The sequence below is a fragment of the Hoplias malabaricus genome, chromosome 14 (genome assembly GCF_029633855.1).
Source record: "Hoplias malabaricus isolate fHopMal1 chromosome 14, fHopMal1.hap1, whole genome shotgun sequence".
In the NCBI taxonomy this organism is placed as follows: Eukaryota; Metazoa; Chordata; class Actinopteri; order Characiformes; family Erythrinidae; genus Hoplias; species Hoplias malabaricus.
Window position 1 is genome coordinate 30,164,221 of NC_089813.1, and position 18,574 is coordinate 30,182,794.

Here is an 18,574-nt window from a genome sequence, read left to right on the forward strand (position 1 = left end):
TGGAAAGATAACTAGAGTAGAAAACATTTATGCAGTACTTTTAATTTAATTTTAAATGTATTACCACAACCATACCACGCTGCCTTACGTGAAAACAGTGCATAATCACTGCAGTGAGCATTGTTTAATATAAAACTTTAAGGTATGTGTGTGTTACTGCTAGGTGCACATGAGGAAGAATAACCTAACACCACTCTCCAGTCTCTCACATCCATTGTCTTGGTTTTATGTAGTGTTACTGTAGTAAGTATGAGTTAAATGTAAAAAACGTTTCTAAAAACAAAGCTGAAGTTCCTACTCTTTTAATTTTGCTTCATCTCAAACAACACACTACATAGGGTATGAATTAATACAGCATCATTATGAGGAGGGCACTCAGTATTAGAAAAGTAAGGTGTGACTTGGGACACTTCATAAATCAGCCAGTGCATCAAATTTAACCATTTAAGGTGGAAAATGCAAATAAAAATCTGGCAGATAAGTTAGCATTACGTATGGAAACAATGTATGTGTTTGTGTCTTACATAGAATATAAGCTTAATCTGAGACCCAAATAACTAGTAATATTAGTAAATAGCAACTTAGCAGGGTGTTGCAGTGTGAAACCAAAACTTACCAGATCAAATGTATAAAATTTAACAAACCACTTGGTTCAAACTTTCATGTGTGAAAACGCCCTAAGTATTAAAGTGGTAAAGATAAATCTTGGATTTAGAATTAAAAATAGATTTTAGTGTCAACAATTTAGTGTCAACAGGCTTGAGTTAGACTTCTGACTAACAAACAGGTCCATGTAAAATAAGAAAACCACCTTTCTGCTGTTTGTGGCACATACAAATGTTATTGTCCATTTACTGAATTGAAATGCACAACACATCAGCTCATATTAAATCCCTGCTTCACAAAAGCAACACAACACACACAAAAAAACGCACAAAGCAGATGCAGGTTTAAATGGAAAGCTGATAACTCAGACTTCCTGGCCCTCCCCATGAGCTGCTTATTGTGTGTTTACTCAGTAATATAAAGCTGCGTTGTTCGTTGATGTGAACCTGCTATATGAGATGATTTGTCACATTAGTTAAACAGGCCTCAACAAAAGCTTATAATTAGCTCAGTCCAGTTCTCCGTCCTTTCTCTTTTTGCATGCAATCCATTGCCATGGAGTAAAATTGTAAGCTTGTAAGCAACAGTGTATCTTCAGACATATGATACCTCACAATAGCTTACTTTAGTTTTCTGTTGGCCCTTATGGATTAAGCTTTTAATGTATAAGACATATTCAGTAGATAAGCATGTAGACAAAGGCAGTTGGGAGTAATTGTGGCAGGTCAGTTTGTGTGTGTGTGTGTGTGCGTGTGTTTTAATGAGAGTGAGGTTTTCTGAAGCTGCTCACCTGCTGTCTGTAATGAACCCTAAGGGACTCTGCACTCCACGCAATGCAGAGGAAACGCCTGCGCACACACAGGCAAAGATAAAATCACCTGCACCTAGCACCTGCAGTAGTTATTTATTCTGTGCCGGTTCTGTGAAAGACTGCACTGTCACGCATATATGACAGCAATTTCACGCTTTTTTGATGCGAATTCCCTGGACTGTGAAACGGGTGAAGTCTAACATATTCTTTATCTGTCATGCACAGTTGTAGGCTTTGCTTATATGACATAATAAATCTGTTTGTGATCTCAGACAGGCTACAGAGCACAACTGCAATTAACCTGCCTCTTCTCTGGAACGGCAAAGAATAATACACATTTGCTAGCCATCATAGAATCTGTTTCTTCCCTGCTTTGGTTAATGGGGTCAATTTCTTTGCTGCCAGGTAGAAAGATGGCAGATATTTGAGGGAGTCTGTAAAGCTTTTAGTGGGTAACAGCTGTCATACACTGCCTATGTTTGTGAATGTGCACATTCTGGTGTCTCTTTTTTTTCTGACTTGTGCATGAATAAACAAAGCAGAATGATGCTTTCCACCTGGAGTCTGGCCAAGATTTGCGGCAACACAGTTACACACAAACATACGCGTGCACGCGCGCGCACACACACAAGCACACGCTGTCATGCTCATGGGCCCTCACTGCATATGTGCCAAGACAATGGGTTCAGACAAACAGTATAGAGAGGGTAGAGAGGGGAAATGCTCTCTGTGATTTGGGCTCTTTTGTGTCCCCTGTGGTTGAAAAGAAGAGAGAAAAGGGGGAGTGGTGATGTCATTATTGTGTCTTTTTTCAGGTGCAATTCAAGCATGTGCGCGCACACACACACACACACGCACGCACACAGATTTTGGTTAGTTATTCTCCCAATGAAAGTGGTGCTATCAAGTGCTCTTTGTAAGCAAGTTTGGTGAGAGTAACACACACTATATCATTGTGATTCGTCTGTTACTAAAGCCCTAGAGGCAGAAAAAGACAGTGTGTGTGTGTGTGTGTGTATATGTGTGCTGAAAATATATAAACACACACACAGACATTTTATCTCTCTCTCTCTGAGTACGGTTTTGATCTAGAGAGGGACGCTGCTCATCCCCCAAAGAGGTCTTTCCATGCGGCTTCTTACCTGAGGGAGCAGGGCCGGCACACGTGCACACAAAGCCTGCAGCTGCTAATGAGCTACTGTTGTACACTTTGATGAAATATAATTGCATTACAGTGGGTAAATAAAGGCGGCACATGTTGTCACAGCATATGCTACCCAGTGTCACAACAGGAACAACAAGCTAGAGGTGAAAATCCCAGAGGAGCAGCAGGTCCTTCTCTGGGCCACTTGAGATCCAATTCAGCTCCTCTCCCCACCCCCCCTCACTCTCTTTTTCTCCTCTCCAGTATTTCCCCATTTACTACTTTACAAATTGTTTGCATTTAGCCTCCTTGACGTGTGTTGTGTGCTTGTATGTGGACCAAGCTGGGCATTTTTTTTTTATATATATAAGAAGTTGTCTGTTCTTTGTCGCATGATGACATTTTTGAGAGCAGACTTTGTATTTTGTTTACTAAAAAATGACTTCTAACTTAAAGAGCTGATATTACTTGGTCATATAAACATGATATCCTATGTATGAGAATAAATGTTAATACGTATTCCAGTACCTATTTACATCCTAGGGTTGTATAAAATTGTATGTAAATTCACAAACCCAAGAGTCTGCAGTATTCAGAGGAGAACTAATCAGGTTTTTATGTTGTGCTCCTTGACCCGTCACACCTTCGGATGAGTTTTCTGTGAGTTTCTGTTTAGTAGGTGTGTAATGAAGAGATTTTGACCAAAAAGGCCTTCTTTAACTAGGACATCATTATTTTATGGAAGGTTTATCATGTGGTATGTGTGTAGCTTTGTAACTTGCCATGCCAGAAATGTGTTAGCATGTCAGTTTTACACTGTTGCTTAATTTGCTGGCCTACCACCTCTGTCCAGGCCATCCGTCTTTCATTGGAACAGGCTTTGCCACCAGAGCCCAAGGAAGAAGGAGGAGAGCCAGTCAGTAAGCTGCGTATCCGGACACCCAGTGGAGAGTTCTTGGAAAGGCGTTTCCTGGGCAGCTGCAAGCTACAGGTCCTCTTTGACTTTGTAGCCTCCAAAGGCTATCCATCAGATGAATTCAAACTGCTTACCACCTTCCCCCGCAGAAATGTGAGTCAAGACACATGCACAAACACACACATCCAAACACATACACATTTTCTCTCACTAGTTCGTAGACCTCTGCCTGGTCAGTCATGAATGAACATAACCCAGAATCACCCATGGCTCTTAATTTTCTAGTATATAATCTTTAATCATTCTCTTCCTGGACTCGACTTGATATTGGAACAGATCCTTGCTGAGGCTCAATATCTCTTAATTCCTGTCCATCTGTGGTGCAGTAATTACAGTACTGAGACAGGAGTCCTCTCTCTTTGTGTGTGCCTGTGTGTGGTGAGTGAGTGTTACAGCTCAGCAGGAAAATAGAGTGTATAATTGGATAGTTAATCCCACCGTGTGGCTGGAGTTTGTTGCTCATCTTTAATCCCTTAGTGTTTGCGTGTGTGAGTGTGGGTGCCTCTGCTGTAGGACTCTAAAGATAATCACACACCTGCATATTAATTAAATTCCATGCATCACTAATTAGTATTTTTATGTTTTGGGGTTTTTTTTTATCCACAAGTGCATGCACAATTTGCAGAATATTAATTAGGGTCCTTGGATGCAGGAAAGCGCACTGGCTACTTAGGATACAGTCAGCACATTTCTCCTGTGTGCGATTGTGTGTTTTCTGCCTTGCTGTCATTAGAGAGCTGGATGCGTTCACTCAGTGGCAGGTAGATAACGAGCAGTGCTCTTAACGACCTGACTAATTAACAGCATGGAAACAGAAATGGGCTTTCCATTAATCAGGAGAAGTGTGCAGGCCTGCCCAGACAGCATGCCATCCCGGCCACCGGGGACTGGGGGAAGATGTGGAGTGAAAACACACACACACATGCACACAATACACACAAAAACACCAGAAGTGGTCTGTGGCCTATTTTATCCTATTACGATATGTTAGCTCTCTGTGTGATTCTGTATGTTTTGGTAATATATTATTAAAGGCCCTGTTCATGATTTTAATCAAATAAGAGTTTTTATACATTTCTGAGGATGTTTCCTCACCATTTGCTAGTTCTCCATTCTGTTTGCATGCTCAAAACTGATTTAATGTCTCCAAATTTGTGTGATGGCTAACTGCATTGCTGAAAGTGATACAAAACTAAACAAATCAGATAACAAATGAGTTTCTGTGGTGATTCAGACAGTGAATAAAAGCTTATCAAAACAGTCACGCTTCTTTTTCCTCAAACATACCGTACCACTTTAAAAGATGCTGAGCTTCTGAAGGTAAACAAACCAGAGAGAACAGCATTTCCACACAATCACATAATTTCCATTAAATGTAGGATGACCATCTTGGAGTATTTAAAAACTGACCTTTTGAATGTTTTATTACAAATAGAGCCTAATTAGTCTGATATATTATCTAATACCCTGAACACATTCATTATGCTTTTTGAGAGTATTTTCTGTGGTGTTATTGTGGCGTTTTTCTGTTCCAATTTTTCCAGTTTATTTTACCTTATCACTCACAAGTATAAACATTTATTCAAATTAGAAAAATGATCCAAAGTGATTTCAAATTAAAACCAAGGAACAAAATATATAAGTTTTTCTATGTAATCACACATTTAAACAGGATATTTCTTTGCGTGTTTTTTGCCTTTTGTTTTTGAGAATCAAATATATTTATATTGTGAATACTTGTGTCCAACATCACCTATCACATTTAAGTTATTCAGACCACAGAGACTTTTGTTTGGCAATCACAGAAGAGGTGTGTGTGTGTGTGAGAGAGAGAGAGAGAGACGAAAAGTGTATCCAGCGTTAGAGTGAGTTTGCAGAGTTGAGCGCAGAAAGACTGGCAGTGTTTCTCAGTGTGAACACAGTGCCCAAGTTTAATCCTCTTTCTCTCACTCCCTCTCTCTTGCTCTCATTCCTCTAATTAAAATCATCTCTTCCACAGACTCTCTCCATCCCTCCCTCAGGATTAGAGTATGCAGCACTATTGCATTTGTAATTCTGCACAAATGTTTAAACTTCATCTCTTTCCCTGTCTCTCTTTCCTCAACCTCCCTCTTTTCTCCTCCCCACACCCGAAAGCAAGCTAATTGCCAGCAATAAGAGTGTGATTAAACAGAGCCGGCATAGGAGAGGGCGGGAGAGAGAAGTGTCTGAATGCTGTTGTTTCCCTTGCCGTCCATGCCACAGTGAGGCTTGTGCTTTGTCAGGTTCTGTTTACTCTCTTCTTGTCTTCAAGCACCTGCACTCATTGGGATAGAACTGAAGGAGGGATTAGCACTAGCTTCTGCTTTCTCCATTTATTCATATGCTCTTTAATGCTTTGCCAGGGTTCCATAGGCCATCATTCTCTATTCTTACTGTCTCTTTATTCCGTGGCATTACTGCCAGATCAATGTGAATGAGTATAGTGGTGTTTAAATCTTGAAATTATTTTTCATATTTTTACATTATAAACAGAATGCTTTCAATTTATATGTAATAAATCAGGCACCAGGAGGTGTTTTTATGTGTTTCAATATTTTAAAAATTCTGGGAACAAGAAGTTATAGAACTATAATTAGATTAAAATTACTAATACTATGATACTGTACTTGTGTGTTATCCTAATTATTTTGTGATTATTTAATTCACATTTTTCTTTTTGTCCTGTTGTATTTCGTATGTTGTAAAGCTTTCTCATTTGTTCTTTTTAAATATCTCTTAAGTACTTACTTTATATTAAATATTACTCTTTTGAGTAAATACTATTAAATAGTAATTGTTACTACTAATTGTTACTTTCTTATAGACATTAAAACCTTCAGCCAAGCTCCAAACTTTTCAATGACTTACGAGAATAATAATAGTAATGAATTGTATCTATAATTTTAAAATAACTGTGATGCGTACTGTGTTAAAGTAATCACTTTCTGTAATAGAAAAGACGACATATATGTTGAATTTATGTGTAGGACCTTTTTCTAAGCAGTCGCTTTCTGTCTGAGAGTCTCACTGTCCCCTTGTATTGTTTCAAAATATGGTTTATGTTTAAAGTCTCCAGTGTTGGCCTGAATTGTACTTTCTGTGTTTGGCTTGGCCCTTGGCCTGTAGTGTGTAGAGCCCCTCTGTCAGCCACGCTAGAGGCTAGCCAGGAGGCAGGGCCATGGATTCTGCCACGGATCGACAACCTTCTCTCTTCCTGTGACCCCCCACTCCAGCCATGTTTCAGCTCAGCTAACGCTAACGCCTACATCCCTCCTGCAGGCTGATAATGATCTCCCACTGCTTTCCTAATTGGCTAAATAAACACTCCACAAACCCGGTGCTAACTCAGACCTGGCTATTGGGTTTTAATTAATGGAGAAGGGCCCTAAATGACTTCATTACAAACGCGTTGTTTCAGCTGCACATTTTGCCCTGTTTGGAAACTACTATAATGTCTGTCCATTATTTATTTTTTGTCTGACTCCTTTGCAGCATATGGGCCAGGCCTTTGATTCTCACTAATGAACTGCAATATTTAACTGACTGGCTTTTGAAGTGGTGATGCGTAGCTCAACAAAGCCAGGATTGCATCAGTGCAGACTCTGCTGCTGTGTTCATTGTTAATTTAGTTTGTGTTTTGATTGCTGCGCTTCAGGGTCTGTGCCATTCTAATCTAGTTTGTTTTCTGCTGCGGTCTTTGCTAGGTTTACTTTGTAGGCTCATCTTCATAGCACCCACCTGCTTTATTGTGAAAGCTCAGTATTGTGATTTTAATTAGTTTGTACCATTGTATTGATCGTGCTAATCCTTAAACATACTTTTACTGAAATTAATTTTGCGACTTTGGCAGCTGCGGATAATATCAGTAAATCCTGTTTTTGCTGCGAGTACTTATACGTCACACAGGAAACAAAGGTGTTTTGTTAAACTCCTTCCATAGAGAGACTTGTAGAAGCATTTACTCTCAATTTTATTCGCTGATGCTTGGTGCATTTTGCTTGTAGTTACAGCCTTTGTTATAACATTTTTTCACAGTCTACATGGTGAAATTTGCAGCACTGAATTAGTTCCTGCAGAGCTGAACTTTCAATGTAAATTGAAATCTGTTAGAATCAGTTGAACACTAAATGATTCCACTGTGTACTCATGTTGATACCATACCTGTCCTGGGTCAAATTCGAACTGTTTGCAAGTTCATCTGGCTGACGTATCCATTTTATCTCTCTGGTCATCTATCTTGCTTTTTCTGGTCACTAGGCCAGCCGCCTGCCTGCCTTGTTTTTGTTGGACTGTGTGGGGCCGTTCAGGATGAGTTTGTTAAAGGTTTAGAGGGATTACCTGCCATCAACATCATCAGGGCGCAAAGAAAACAGCCAGCAGCCATGCAACACTCTACTCATTCTCACAGCCACTTCTTCTCTTTTAATAACCCTTCATGGGATTACAGAGAGATGAACCACTCCATTCTAAAATGAGCTTGTGCCGTTTGTTTGCTTTCAGTGAGTGAGAGTGTGTATGTATTAGTGTGTGTGTGTGTGTTCCACTGCTATGATCAGTGTAACACCGATTAGTATAATATAATTGGTGAAGGGCAAGCAGAAGGTTCTGGAGAAACAAACAAATGATGCAGAGAAGAGAGAAAGGGAGGGAGAGCGCGAGAGGGACAAGTTGAGGGGAGGAAAAACAACAGCTTTGTTTGTTGACAGATGCTTCTGCTCTTATGGTCTGTTAATTGGATAACAATGTAAACAATCACCCATGGCATCTGTCTCCTGCAATAGAGTGCCACCTTGTTTCTCTCCTTTTTTCTTCTCGCTTAAAGAGAACAGTCATCGCAACACAGCCACACCTGCTCCACCCTGTACCCTCATTTGCTTCTGGCTGATGCTGGGGTGTTATAGCAGCATTTCAGGTTCATTTACATTGGAAGCATTTGTGAAGTGGTGCGCAGGAGGAGGGAAGGAAAGCAGAGGTTTTGCAGCACCATCTTGCCACTCTTCTCCATCTCATATTTGTTCATTCCACCTTTCCCACTTTCTTCCTCCCCTTGTTGCCCCACTGCATGCCTTGCTCTAGTGTCTTTTCACCCTTCTCCTGCTGTTGATCACCACCTCCTCCCAGTGTTGCACTGTACCCTCAGGTCCCGTTGACGAACAAAGGGCAGCTCTCACACGCTCAGATGAGTTTGGGGGCAACAGAGCAAATGTGGTGTTATTGGTGTGCCATCACTTCTGTCCCCAGAGAGACACGACCTTCTCTGATCTCACTGACTTCCGTCAGTTCAACAGTCCACCCGAGGGCATGCTCTAAACAGACCTGTCTTAATAAGACACCCTGATGTGAATGCGATTTACTCTTTTTAAGGCAGTTCTGAAAACAGTCAAAGGATTAATTAGTCAGCATCTGTGGTGTTGAAATAATTCTGATGTAGAAAACATTGTCAACTAATGTCGGTTTAAGTGATGAACATCTGGTGTGAGGCAAGAGATTTGTGCTTCGCACTCTTGAGCTACACTGAGTTGTCAGTTTATTTTTCCAGGTACACTGTGGGTTTACATTTACTGACCGTTGCTATGCACAATTTGTAAGCCACCCTTTACCCTTTCACTCAGTGGACCATCAGCCAGAGTCATGGATTATTCCCAGCAAATCAGAAGCATGTTAGTACTTGCATGTTTGTTGTTGATTTTGTTTTTCAGGCCTTCAAACTCTGGTTCTGATTTCTCTCCTTATTCTTTTTCCTTGGTCTTTTCATTGCCTTAAATAATGTTTTTAATGTGCCATGCTGGAGTCATACACCTAGCACTGAGGCACAGAAGGCTTGTACTTGTGTGAACGGCTAATTGATTAATGAAAATACAGTTTAATGCCAGCCAAGTCAGACTAGGAAAGAAGGTTTTTCTGCTTTATGTAATTTTGGACTTGAGGCTCCAATTTTGTGATTGTTTTACTGGTATAAGTGTATCTGTCACTATATTACTTAGTTTTGTTAAGTACTGTGCACACTTATACGCCACTTTATTAGACCTCTCCTGTACAGTTAGAGACAAGTGGTGAAGCTAAAAACAAAAAACTTGCAATCAATAGTGTGGTAATAACAGGTCAGAAAATCTGGAGTTTTATGCTCCAAAACCTTGATGACTGAAGTGTGAAGATGAAAGTACATTTAAGTTCCAGGCTCTGTTCTCTCTGCACTGCATGGCACTATGGAGTCTGGTGGGTTAATTGCTAGTGGGGGGTAAGAGTATGAGTGTGTAGAGCTTGGAATAGAGGCCTTAATCAGGCTGCAGTTAATGCCTTGCACTGAGCTTGCTGTGACTGCATGGTGTGGGACACACAGGTGTGAACACAGGGCCTATGTAACAGGAGAACTCCCTGCTATTAGCTCACTACAATCAGCTCATACACACATTCTCTCTCTCTCTCTCTCTGACTCTCTCCACCTTTCTCTTTCTCTCCATGTTTCTGAGTAACGTACTGATCATAGAAATAAATCTACTTTGAAAAGTGTCCTACAGGCCTCATTTTCCTCTGTCATCTGCACAGTTGTTTTGCCCCCTCCACCTAGTGTCAGTATTGTATTTGCTTTGGATTGGTGGATGTGTAATAACAAACAAGGTCTATCTCAGAGGGAAACAGGACACTGCGCTTATGGTGACGTGATCAGATTACTGTGCTTTCACCTCATGATGTCAGAGAGACAGACCCCACACAGCGCACACTTCAGAAGAAATAGCAAAGTCAAGCCCACACACGGAAAGCAATCAAGCATTCATTTAATAAACAATGTAGCACTTAATGAACAAAGAATGTGACCACACCATAGTCAGCTGATATTTACATATTGATGTACACTTTATCTTAAAATTGATCTTTTCTAATGTGTAGTAACTCAGTGGATATAGCAGAATGTTAAAATAATATTAATCAATTCCATTCTATTTAATGTACTTTATAGAGCCCCAAGTGAGCCTTGCAGACAAACATGCAGCAAGCTGACAAACAAAAAGAGCATTTGTTCAAAAGGGAAACGCATAGTTATGAATTAAACATTAAAAGTATTAAAACCACCTTCTACTTCGTACATATGGGAGGGTAAACCATAAACACACATTGAACTTTTATCTATACACCCTGATTCTGATTGATTTATTGATTTATTGTCCAAATATTGTATATATAAAAGTAGAATTTTACAGACATTGAGAGAACTGGCAAACAGTTCAAAACATAAATTTTCTCAATGCAAGATAAAATAATGCAAATAATTTAGATCACTATATAGTGTAGACACAAACATGAGTGTTTCAGGGCATCTTCAGTTGAATATGTGTGACTTTCAAGTCCTTAAATATTTGTCTCTTAACAGTTTCTTCCACTGCTTGAAGAAAGGCAACAATATTATTCAAGCAGAAAGCCATGCATGAATTCTGTGCAGAACACTGCTGACTTCACTGGGCCATAGCTCATCTCAGATGGGCCAAATGACAGTGGAAACTTGTGCTGTGTTCAGATGAGTTCAAACATTCTGCTGGCAAAACCTCAATTTGTATCTTCATTTCCCAAAATGTATATGGGTTTGTGTTTACAAAATGCAATCAGATCTGTTCTTTATACATTTGTCAGTCAAATAAGTATTTTTTCCCAAATATTTTTGAGCATCTTAAAAGTCTAATATCTAGGTTTTTTTTGTTTTGTTTTGTTTTGCTCATAAGGGATGTTCTTTTTATACCCAAGCATGTCTTATTTTTTTTTAAATATCATTTGGCGTCTGTTTCAGAATGTGTATATTTATATTTATTTGCTAGTATAACACTGTGGATTTCTCTCTCTCTCTCTCTCTCTCTCTCTCTTTCTCTCTTTCTCTCTTTACAGATAACACAGCTAGATCCAGCGTGGACACTGTTGGAAGCTAAGCTCTTCCCTCAGGAGACCCTCTTCTTGGAGGCCAAAGAGTAGAACTGACTCTGCACTTGGACAAATCACACAAACAGTGAAGAACTTTAGCATGGTGTCCACTGAGAACAGACACACAAACACACACTTACACACAGACAGTACATGATTACAGAGTGTACTTTATATGCACACTGAAGCTTTCACAAGCACAGAGATACAGAAACACACACAATTGCAGTGTCATGGTTTTTCTCTACCCACTGGTAAGATAACAGGAAAATAAATAATAAAAAAAAAAAAACAGCAGTGTGGAGACCTAGATTGGCATTGCAGACAAGATGTTCCACTACGGCTGCTTTTTAGACCTGATTGCGTTGAAATGGAAAAAGAGAAAAATAATAAAAATGACCTGAAAAAGAAGAAAAAAAAAGATACAAAAAACAAAAAGATAAAAAAATGAAAAGCAAAGAGACACTTCCTGGAGAACGCTGGACTATCTCCTCTCTCCCTCCACTGGATCCCTTGCTCTTTGGCCACACCCATGTGGAGTGGCAGCTGCCCTCCTCCTTATTCCATACAGATGATGAGACCTGGTTTTAATCTCAACTGCTTGATAAAGAACAGGTCCCTCCTGGTCAGTTATTTTTCTCATTTTTGCCACCTCTTTTGTCCTTTTTAAGTTTGATGCTGTATTAGTTTTAGTTTAATACATTATATAAAATATATATGAACCTGTGTCTGTTTCATGACGCTTTTCATGACTTTTATTTAATGCCAATAAGGGAGTTGTTGACCGCAGAACAACAGAAAAAAAAACTAATTTCTCTCCAGGTTTAAAAGAAAATACCAAAAAAATATCCCTCATAACCTAAAGACAGAACGTTTTCATGAGTTTTTGCCAGGCACAGCTGAACTTGTGATTCCTGCGATATTGTGCCTTAGCGTGCACTCACTCACACCACTGTCTTGTTCATCCAGTATATTTCGTGCACGTTTATGGTAATAATTCAGTTGTTGGTGACATTTCTGAGATGCTAGCTCACTACTTCAGATCATCTGGGAAATGACTCTGTTTTAAAATTGTGTGGATCACAGTGCTGCAATGTAATCTTCAAGGAGATGAAGGGTTCTCATATGAAGCAACCCCAGAATTTAGGCTTTTCCTTTTACTTGCGCAATTGCAGTGACTGCATGATTTCTGTTCTTTTGAACAGCTGACATTGACTTCTCTGTGTATATTATTTTGCAATAATACTGGAGGGATTGTGCCGATATGGCCATATGAGAGTCAAACAAATGGTTGGAGAAAATTGATTCATTGTCTTGTTTTTCAGCTGTGTTTTCCAGTCTCTCTCTCTCAATATTATCTGCCACAAAGGCTAATTTTTCCTGTTCAGCTCTAAGATTAAAAGCTTACTGCACCATCTGCAACACCGTTCATCACACCACAAAATGAGAAAAGTTAGAGAGAAATGAAGTGAGCCCTCAGGCTGCCTCAGTGACCTCCTTTGGAGCTTAAAGGACGCGGGGGGGCGGGGGGGTGTGTGTTTGGGAACTCGTTTTTTTTTTTTCATTGATATACTAAACTCTAAACTATCACCACCACCTGGTAAAAAAATGACAGGCAAGAGGTTCATTATTTATATTCAGTCCAGTAAAGTCTGTGTATCAGCATATGCTGGGAAATTATATATTTTTTGTAAATTATACATTCTTAAATGCATTTATTCTAAAAGGCATATTGTGTTCAACCTTCACACAGCTGATTATTCTGTCTTATGGAAAGTCAGGATTCTTCAGTCTATCTCCTTATTAATAAAAGGTCCTTATTAGGGAGCCCTTTCTGAAAGCCTGTTGCTGAGGTGGTGTAAGTCTCTGGAGAGCTAGGAACACCAATATGAAACCAACCAGGAGTAAATGTGACCTATGGTCTTTTTTTTTTTTTTTTGGGAGGGGGGGGCTCTTGCTATGTGGGAGAGGATCTCTAGAGTCATCATTTTTATCATTTAGTGAATTAGCGTTAATGAGTGTTTAATGAAAAATGGTGAGGCTGCAATTGTGGGAACATGATGCATATGTGTGCATTGTATAATAAAACCTGCAAATTATAGTGAAGCAAGGTTTAAGAACGCTATCGTTTGGTAGAATACATTTAACCAGAATGTACACTGGGGGGTGGGGGGGGGTATTCAACTGAGTACATTTCCACAAATATGTAATACATCACTTACTTCAGTGTAGCTGCAAATTTAAAGTGTGCTTGATTTTTGAAAAACATTTAACTGTTGAAGTTGTTAATTTAACAACTGATTTGTTTATCTGCAAGCTTAAAAATGATTATACATGCTTAACGTTTTTAGATTACCTTGAGGTTGATGAAAAGCTGAATGTTTTACTTCTAAAAAAAAATACACACACACACACACACACACACACACAAGAAAAAAATCAGCATGATGACTTGCAACAAGAACTGTGGAGTGGCAGCACTGAGCATTTCACCAGCTTCATTTTACTTCGAGCAGAGTTCCAGCCTCTCCAAGTGTCTTCACACTTGACCTTTCTTGAACATCATCATCATCCTGGGGCTGTTTCATTCCTGCACTGCCTTCGTGTTGTTCTTCTAGTTCTCACGCAAGGAATTTCAGCCTTCAATGTGCTCACTGAATCGAACTTCCACAGGAGACATTTTTTTCCTTCTTCCCTCCCTCTCACACTCCCTTAAACATACCTAGCCTCACCTTATTCACAGAACTGTTAAAAATCATTATTACTGTTCTTCTTTCTCGTCACAGCTCAATGAGCCAAACTCACACATCAGGTTACTTTTAATATTGAGAAAAATTTCTGAATTCAAAAGTTGTTTTTTTTTTTTTTTTTCTCCTCCTCTGTCATTGCCTTAAAGAAAGCTAGTTTTAGAGCATGGATACTGTAGTTACGTTTCTTTCCACAGTCCAAAAGCACATGCTGCCAGATGGACTAACTCTTCAGTCGTGCACACAGGTGTGAATGGGAGTGTGAAGGGCTGGCACCTCAGCCAGGCTTTGTTTTTGCCTTGAACCCAATGATTTCGGTTCGGCTCCGGACCCACCACTACCCTGAAGACAATAAAGTGGTTACAAAGGATAAGTGAATAAATACTATACTGTGCAAAAGTCAGACCAGAAAACTGTTTTAGTGTTAGCTTTAGTATTCTAACAGCATTCTTGGTGTTTTTTTTTTGGTCCCATTTCTCTATTGCATTTAACCTCCTTTCTTTTATACTCTTCAAAAGACTTAAAACTTCCTTATCTAATCAACCATAACATTATGACCACCTCCTTGTTTCTATAATCACAGTCCATTCTCTCAGCTCTACTGACCAGAAAGGAGCACTTTGTAGCTCCACAGTTACAGAATGTAGTACATATCTTGCTCTGCATACTTTGTTTGCCCTCTTTGACCCTGTTCTTCAATGGTTAGGACCCCCAGAGAGCAGGTATGATTGTGGTGGTGGATCAGTCTCAGCACTGCAGTGACACTGACATGGTGGTGGTGGTGGTGTTAGTGTGGGTTGAGCTAGAGTGGATCAGACACAGCAGTGCTGCTAGAGTTTTTCAAAGCTGTATCCACTCACTGTCCGCTGTTAGACAGTCCTCATTGGTCCACCTTTGACTCTGATTTAAAGTCAGAGACGGTTGATTCACAGTTTGCGTTGGTCATCTTCTAGTCCTTCATCAGTGGCCGAAAGGCACTGCCCACAGGATCCTGTTGGCTGGATATTCTTGGTTGGTGGACTATTCTCAGTCCAGCAGTGACACTGAGGGGTTCAAAAACTCCAGCAGCACTGCTGTTTCTGATCCACTCCTATCAGTGCAAGACACACAAACTCAACACCACTATGTCAGTGTCACTGCGGCGCTGAGAATGATCCACCACCCAAAGCGTACCTGATCTGTGGTGGTCCTGCGAGGCTCCTAACCTTTGAAAAACAAGGTGGTAGGAGGCTAATAATTTATGCAGAGCAATAAACAGAATACAGTCTGTAACAAAAGAACTACAAGTGCTCCAGTATGTTCAGTTGAGCTGAGACAATGGACTGAGTGTGGAAACATGTAAGTAATAACTATTTCACTGGAAAAAACTAAATTAAGGGTGGTCTGTGAATACTGCACAATGCATAGCCCTAACTGCTGCTTCTTTCCAGTGCGGGACGAGAGCTGGGCTGAGGACACTCTTAGTTGTGCATGTGTATTTAGAGAAAGAAGGCCATGGGCAGGTGAGTTACTCTGCTTCTCATGATGAAATGGCACTGATGCAGAAATGCAGGTGCCTCCTTTAGCCTGGAGCGCCAATGCTAATTATTTAGCTCCTATGATGTGTGATATTACTGTTTCAATCACTGAGTGCTTGGCTAATGCACACAGACATGGGCTTTGTGCAGACACAACTAGGTCTGATGGGCAGGTCGGAAGTTCTAATAATTGGATAGAGTGATGATGTTTCATTCAACTTGATCCAACTTGTCTTTTTATTCTGGAGCTGGAGCAGGGAGGGCAGCGCTTCACCATTAATCATAGTGTTCAGTATTTACTTCAGCTTTTAATAAATTCACACTTCATGATGTTAGTGATGGATATGTTTATTGCTCAAGCTACATAGTAACAATGACTCATTCATTTCAAGGAAATGTTTGTAATTGAGTAAGAATGTATACTTAGTAAGAGATGTTCAGCAGCAGATCTTTTCGGTAACTCTGATAATGCTAGTATTTTAACTTAAACCCGTTTTTATGACTAAGATTCATCTTACTGACAACAAATAGTTAAAGATTATCAGCTTTTATCACATTTCATAAATCTGACCCAGTCTCTGTGCACACTTTTTAAGCTGGTGTCAGAATGGCAGTAGTGTGATTGTGTAAGTGTTCAGCAGCAGTGACTCATTCACCATTCTCTCTCTCTCTCTCTCTCTCTCTCTCTCTCTCTCTAACTCTGCCTAAAACAGAGAGACTCTTTAACCAGTCTTTAAGGGTCAGGGAGTGAGACCCGGGGAGAGAGAGAGAAGCAGAAATCTCTCCTTTAAACAGCAGCCAGACAGAGGCACAAATCCTCTCTCCACTGAGGAGGGTCTCTCTCAGTTTACTTTCTCACACATCAGGAGAGAGAAAGAAAGAGAAGAGGAAGGGGGAGACAAAAAAAAAAGATCAGCATTCAGAACAGATTTAAACAGGTCTTTACTGTACAAACCTTTTCAAACTACATTTTATAACACACAGATCAGTGTTACTCAAACACAGATAAGGGACAAGTCCTTGTTCATTCATTTGTTAAAATATTACAACTTGAAGAAACTCATGAGAGTACAATTTCATCACGTGTTTCCGGTATCCGTCATTAAGTCGATAGTTACTCAGCTCTAATTTATTGTGGTGTATGCTCTTTAGGAGAGAATTTTGTCCCTATCCAAACTGCTCTCTCTATAGGGAAAATCTTTTATTATTATTATTATTATAATTATTATTATTATTCAAACGTACATGCTCTACATAAAGAAAACTAGCCAAAAATAACTGATTTTAACGACAACATGAATTGTTTAAATTTAAGTCAGATAAAGACCTTGAGTAAAACACGGTCTCTAAAGGGTATTTATTTGATTTAAATTTAACTAATTATTTTGTTTTGTCTGGTAAATTATTTTAGATTGAAATAATGAATATGGATAATTTTGCGAGTAAAAAAACCGTTTTTTTAATAACTTTTTCAAGTCACATGGCCTCATGGCTGTAAATTAATAAAAAAATGCCTTCATGGTTCTGCTGTATTTTACTACAAGATAAAATAAATCTGAAATTTAACTGTTATATAGATGTTAGTGAATTGTTTTAAAACGATTAATCTCACTATGACAGGCCTCCAACCCTTTTTTCTGATCACGTGGGAAAATCAGACTCTCTCGTTTAGTACTAAATTAAATTAGTAACTTCACGCGTTTACGATAAAAAAAAATATGCCAATAATATTTACTTTTCTTGATGGGGCCACAATAGTTACAATAAATAAATAAATAAAAAATCAAACAAGCAATTGTTTCTACTGTTCAAAAGTAATAAAACCAACCCACATAAAACAAGGCGGACTCTTGCCCATAATTTATATGAGAAAAACATCAAGCGTTCACATAATGAATCTGTTAGTGGACTTCTATCACTCCATTTGAATTTGCGAATTTAAAAAAGCTTTTCAGTAAAAACAACTGTGTTAACAAAGAGCATGACGTCACAATGATTAGAATAGACAAACGAACCCCTTAATGTCTTATTTTTGAAATACATTACTCTGATATTCAAAGTTATCCAAATGTCAAAAGACAACATCATTTAACTGGTGAATCTCCCAGTATCGTGTTCCTCATAAAAATCTATTAAATGTTAAGGTTTATTAAAATGAAGCCTGCCGTGTTGAAGTTTGTTGAAAAGTTTGTTTTCTGTAAATTGACTTGAATATTTCCAATAAACTGTCACAATCCGAGCAATCTCAGCTTTTTTTTCAGCACTGTATAGTTACCGAGGAATTGACAAATAAAAACAGATTAAAACTGAGCTCTTCGTGTAAAGTTATCATTTGAGAGAAAACTATATTTGGACACGTGATAAAAAAATAACAATCAAAAGTACAATGATATCTTGACAATTTCGATCAATTGTATGATGTTTGATGTTTTTCATATTGCCCTAAGCCTGTATTTCCTAGTGCTCATTGTTTAGGGGGACATTGAAGGTCACGTTTTTTTGTTGATTTTGTAAATATACAAAATCAACATATACAAATATATATACAAAATACATATCGTCAATATTGGATACACTTTAGTATATAATTGATTTGCACTATTTTACTTATTGGGGAAAAATAAAATGTAACATGTAACTTTGTTCGTAGGCCGCATTATGTTTACTTTTTTTCAGCAAATAAACATTGTGAATGAAATAGTGCAGAAGCGCGTTCTCTGTAAGCGATGTGTACCGTAAAAAACTGAAAGGGTGCAGAAGCTGATGTGAAGTGTTTTTGTGGTTAATGAAACTGAATGTTGCCTCTGCGTTCTCTCTGTGAATTTTATAAAAACAGTTTATTTG

General features: G+C 39.0%; 1 protein-coding gene across 2 annotated transcripts in view; it reads left to right on the top strand.

Annotated features, from left to right (window-relative positions):
• Positions 1-12,915, top strand: part of faf1 (Fas (TNFRSF6) associated factor 1) — a 71,818-nt gene extending 58,903 nt beyond the window's left edge. The window contains exons 18-19 of one of the 2 annotated variants that reach the window (XM_066643783.1): positions 3,415-3,630; positions 11,434-12,915. In XM_066643783.1, coding sequence (XP_066499880.1) covers positions 3,415-3,630; positions 11,434-11,517 — 300 coding nt within the window. In that variant the 3' untranslated portion in view covers positions 11,518-12,915. The remainder of the gene's footprint in view (positions 1-3,414; positions 3,631-11,433) is intronic. The other variant, XM_066643782.1, reaches the window with a different exon arrangement.
• Positions 12,916-18,574: the final 5,659 nt, after the last annotated feature.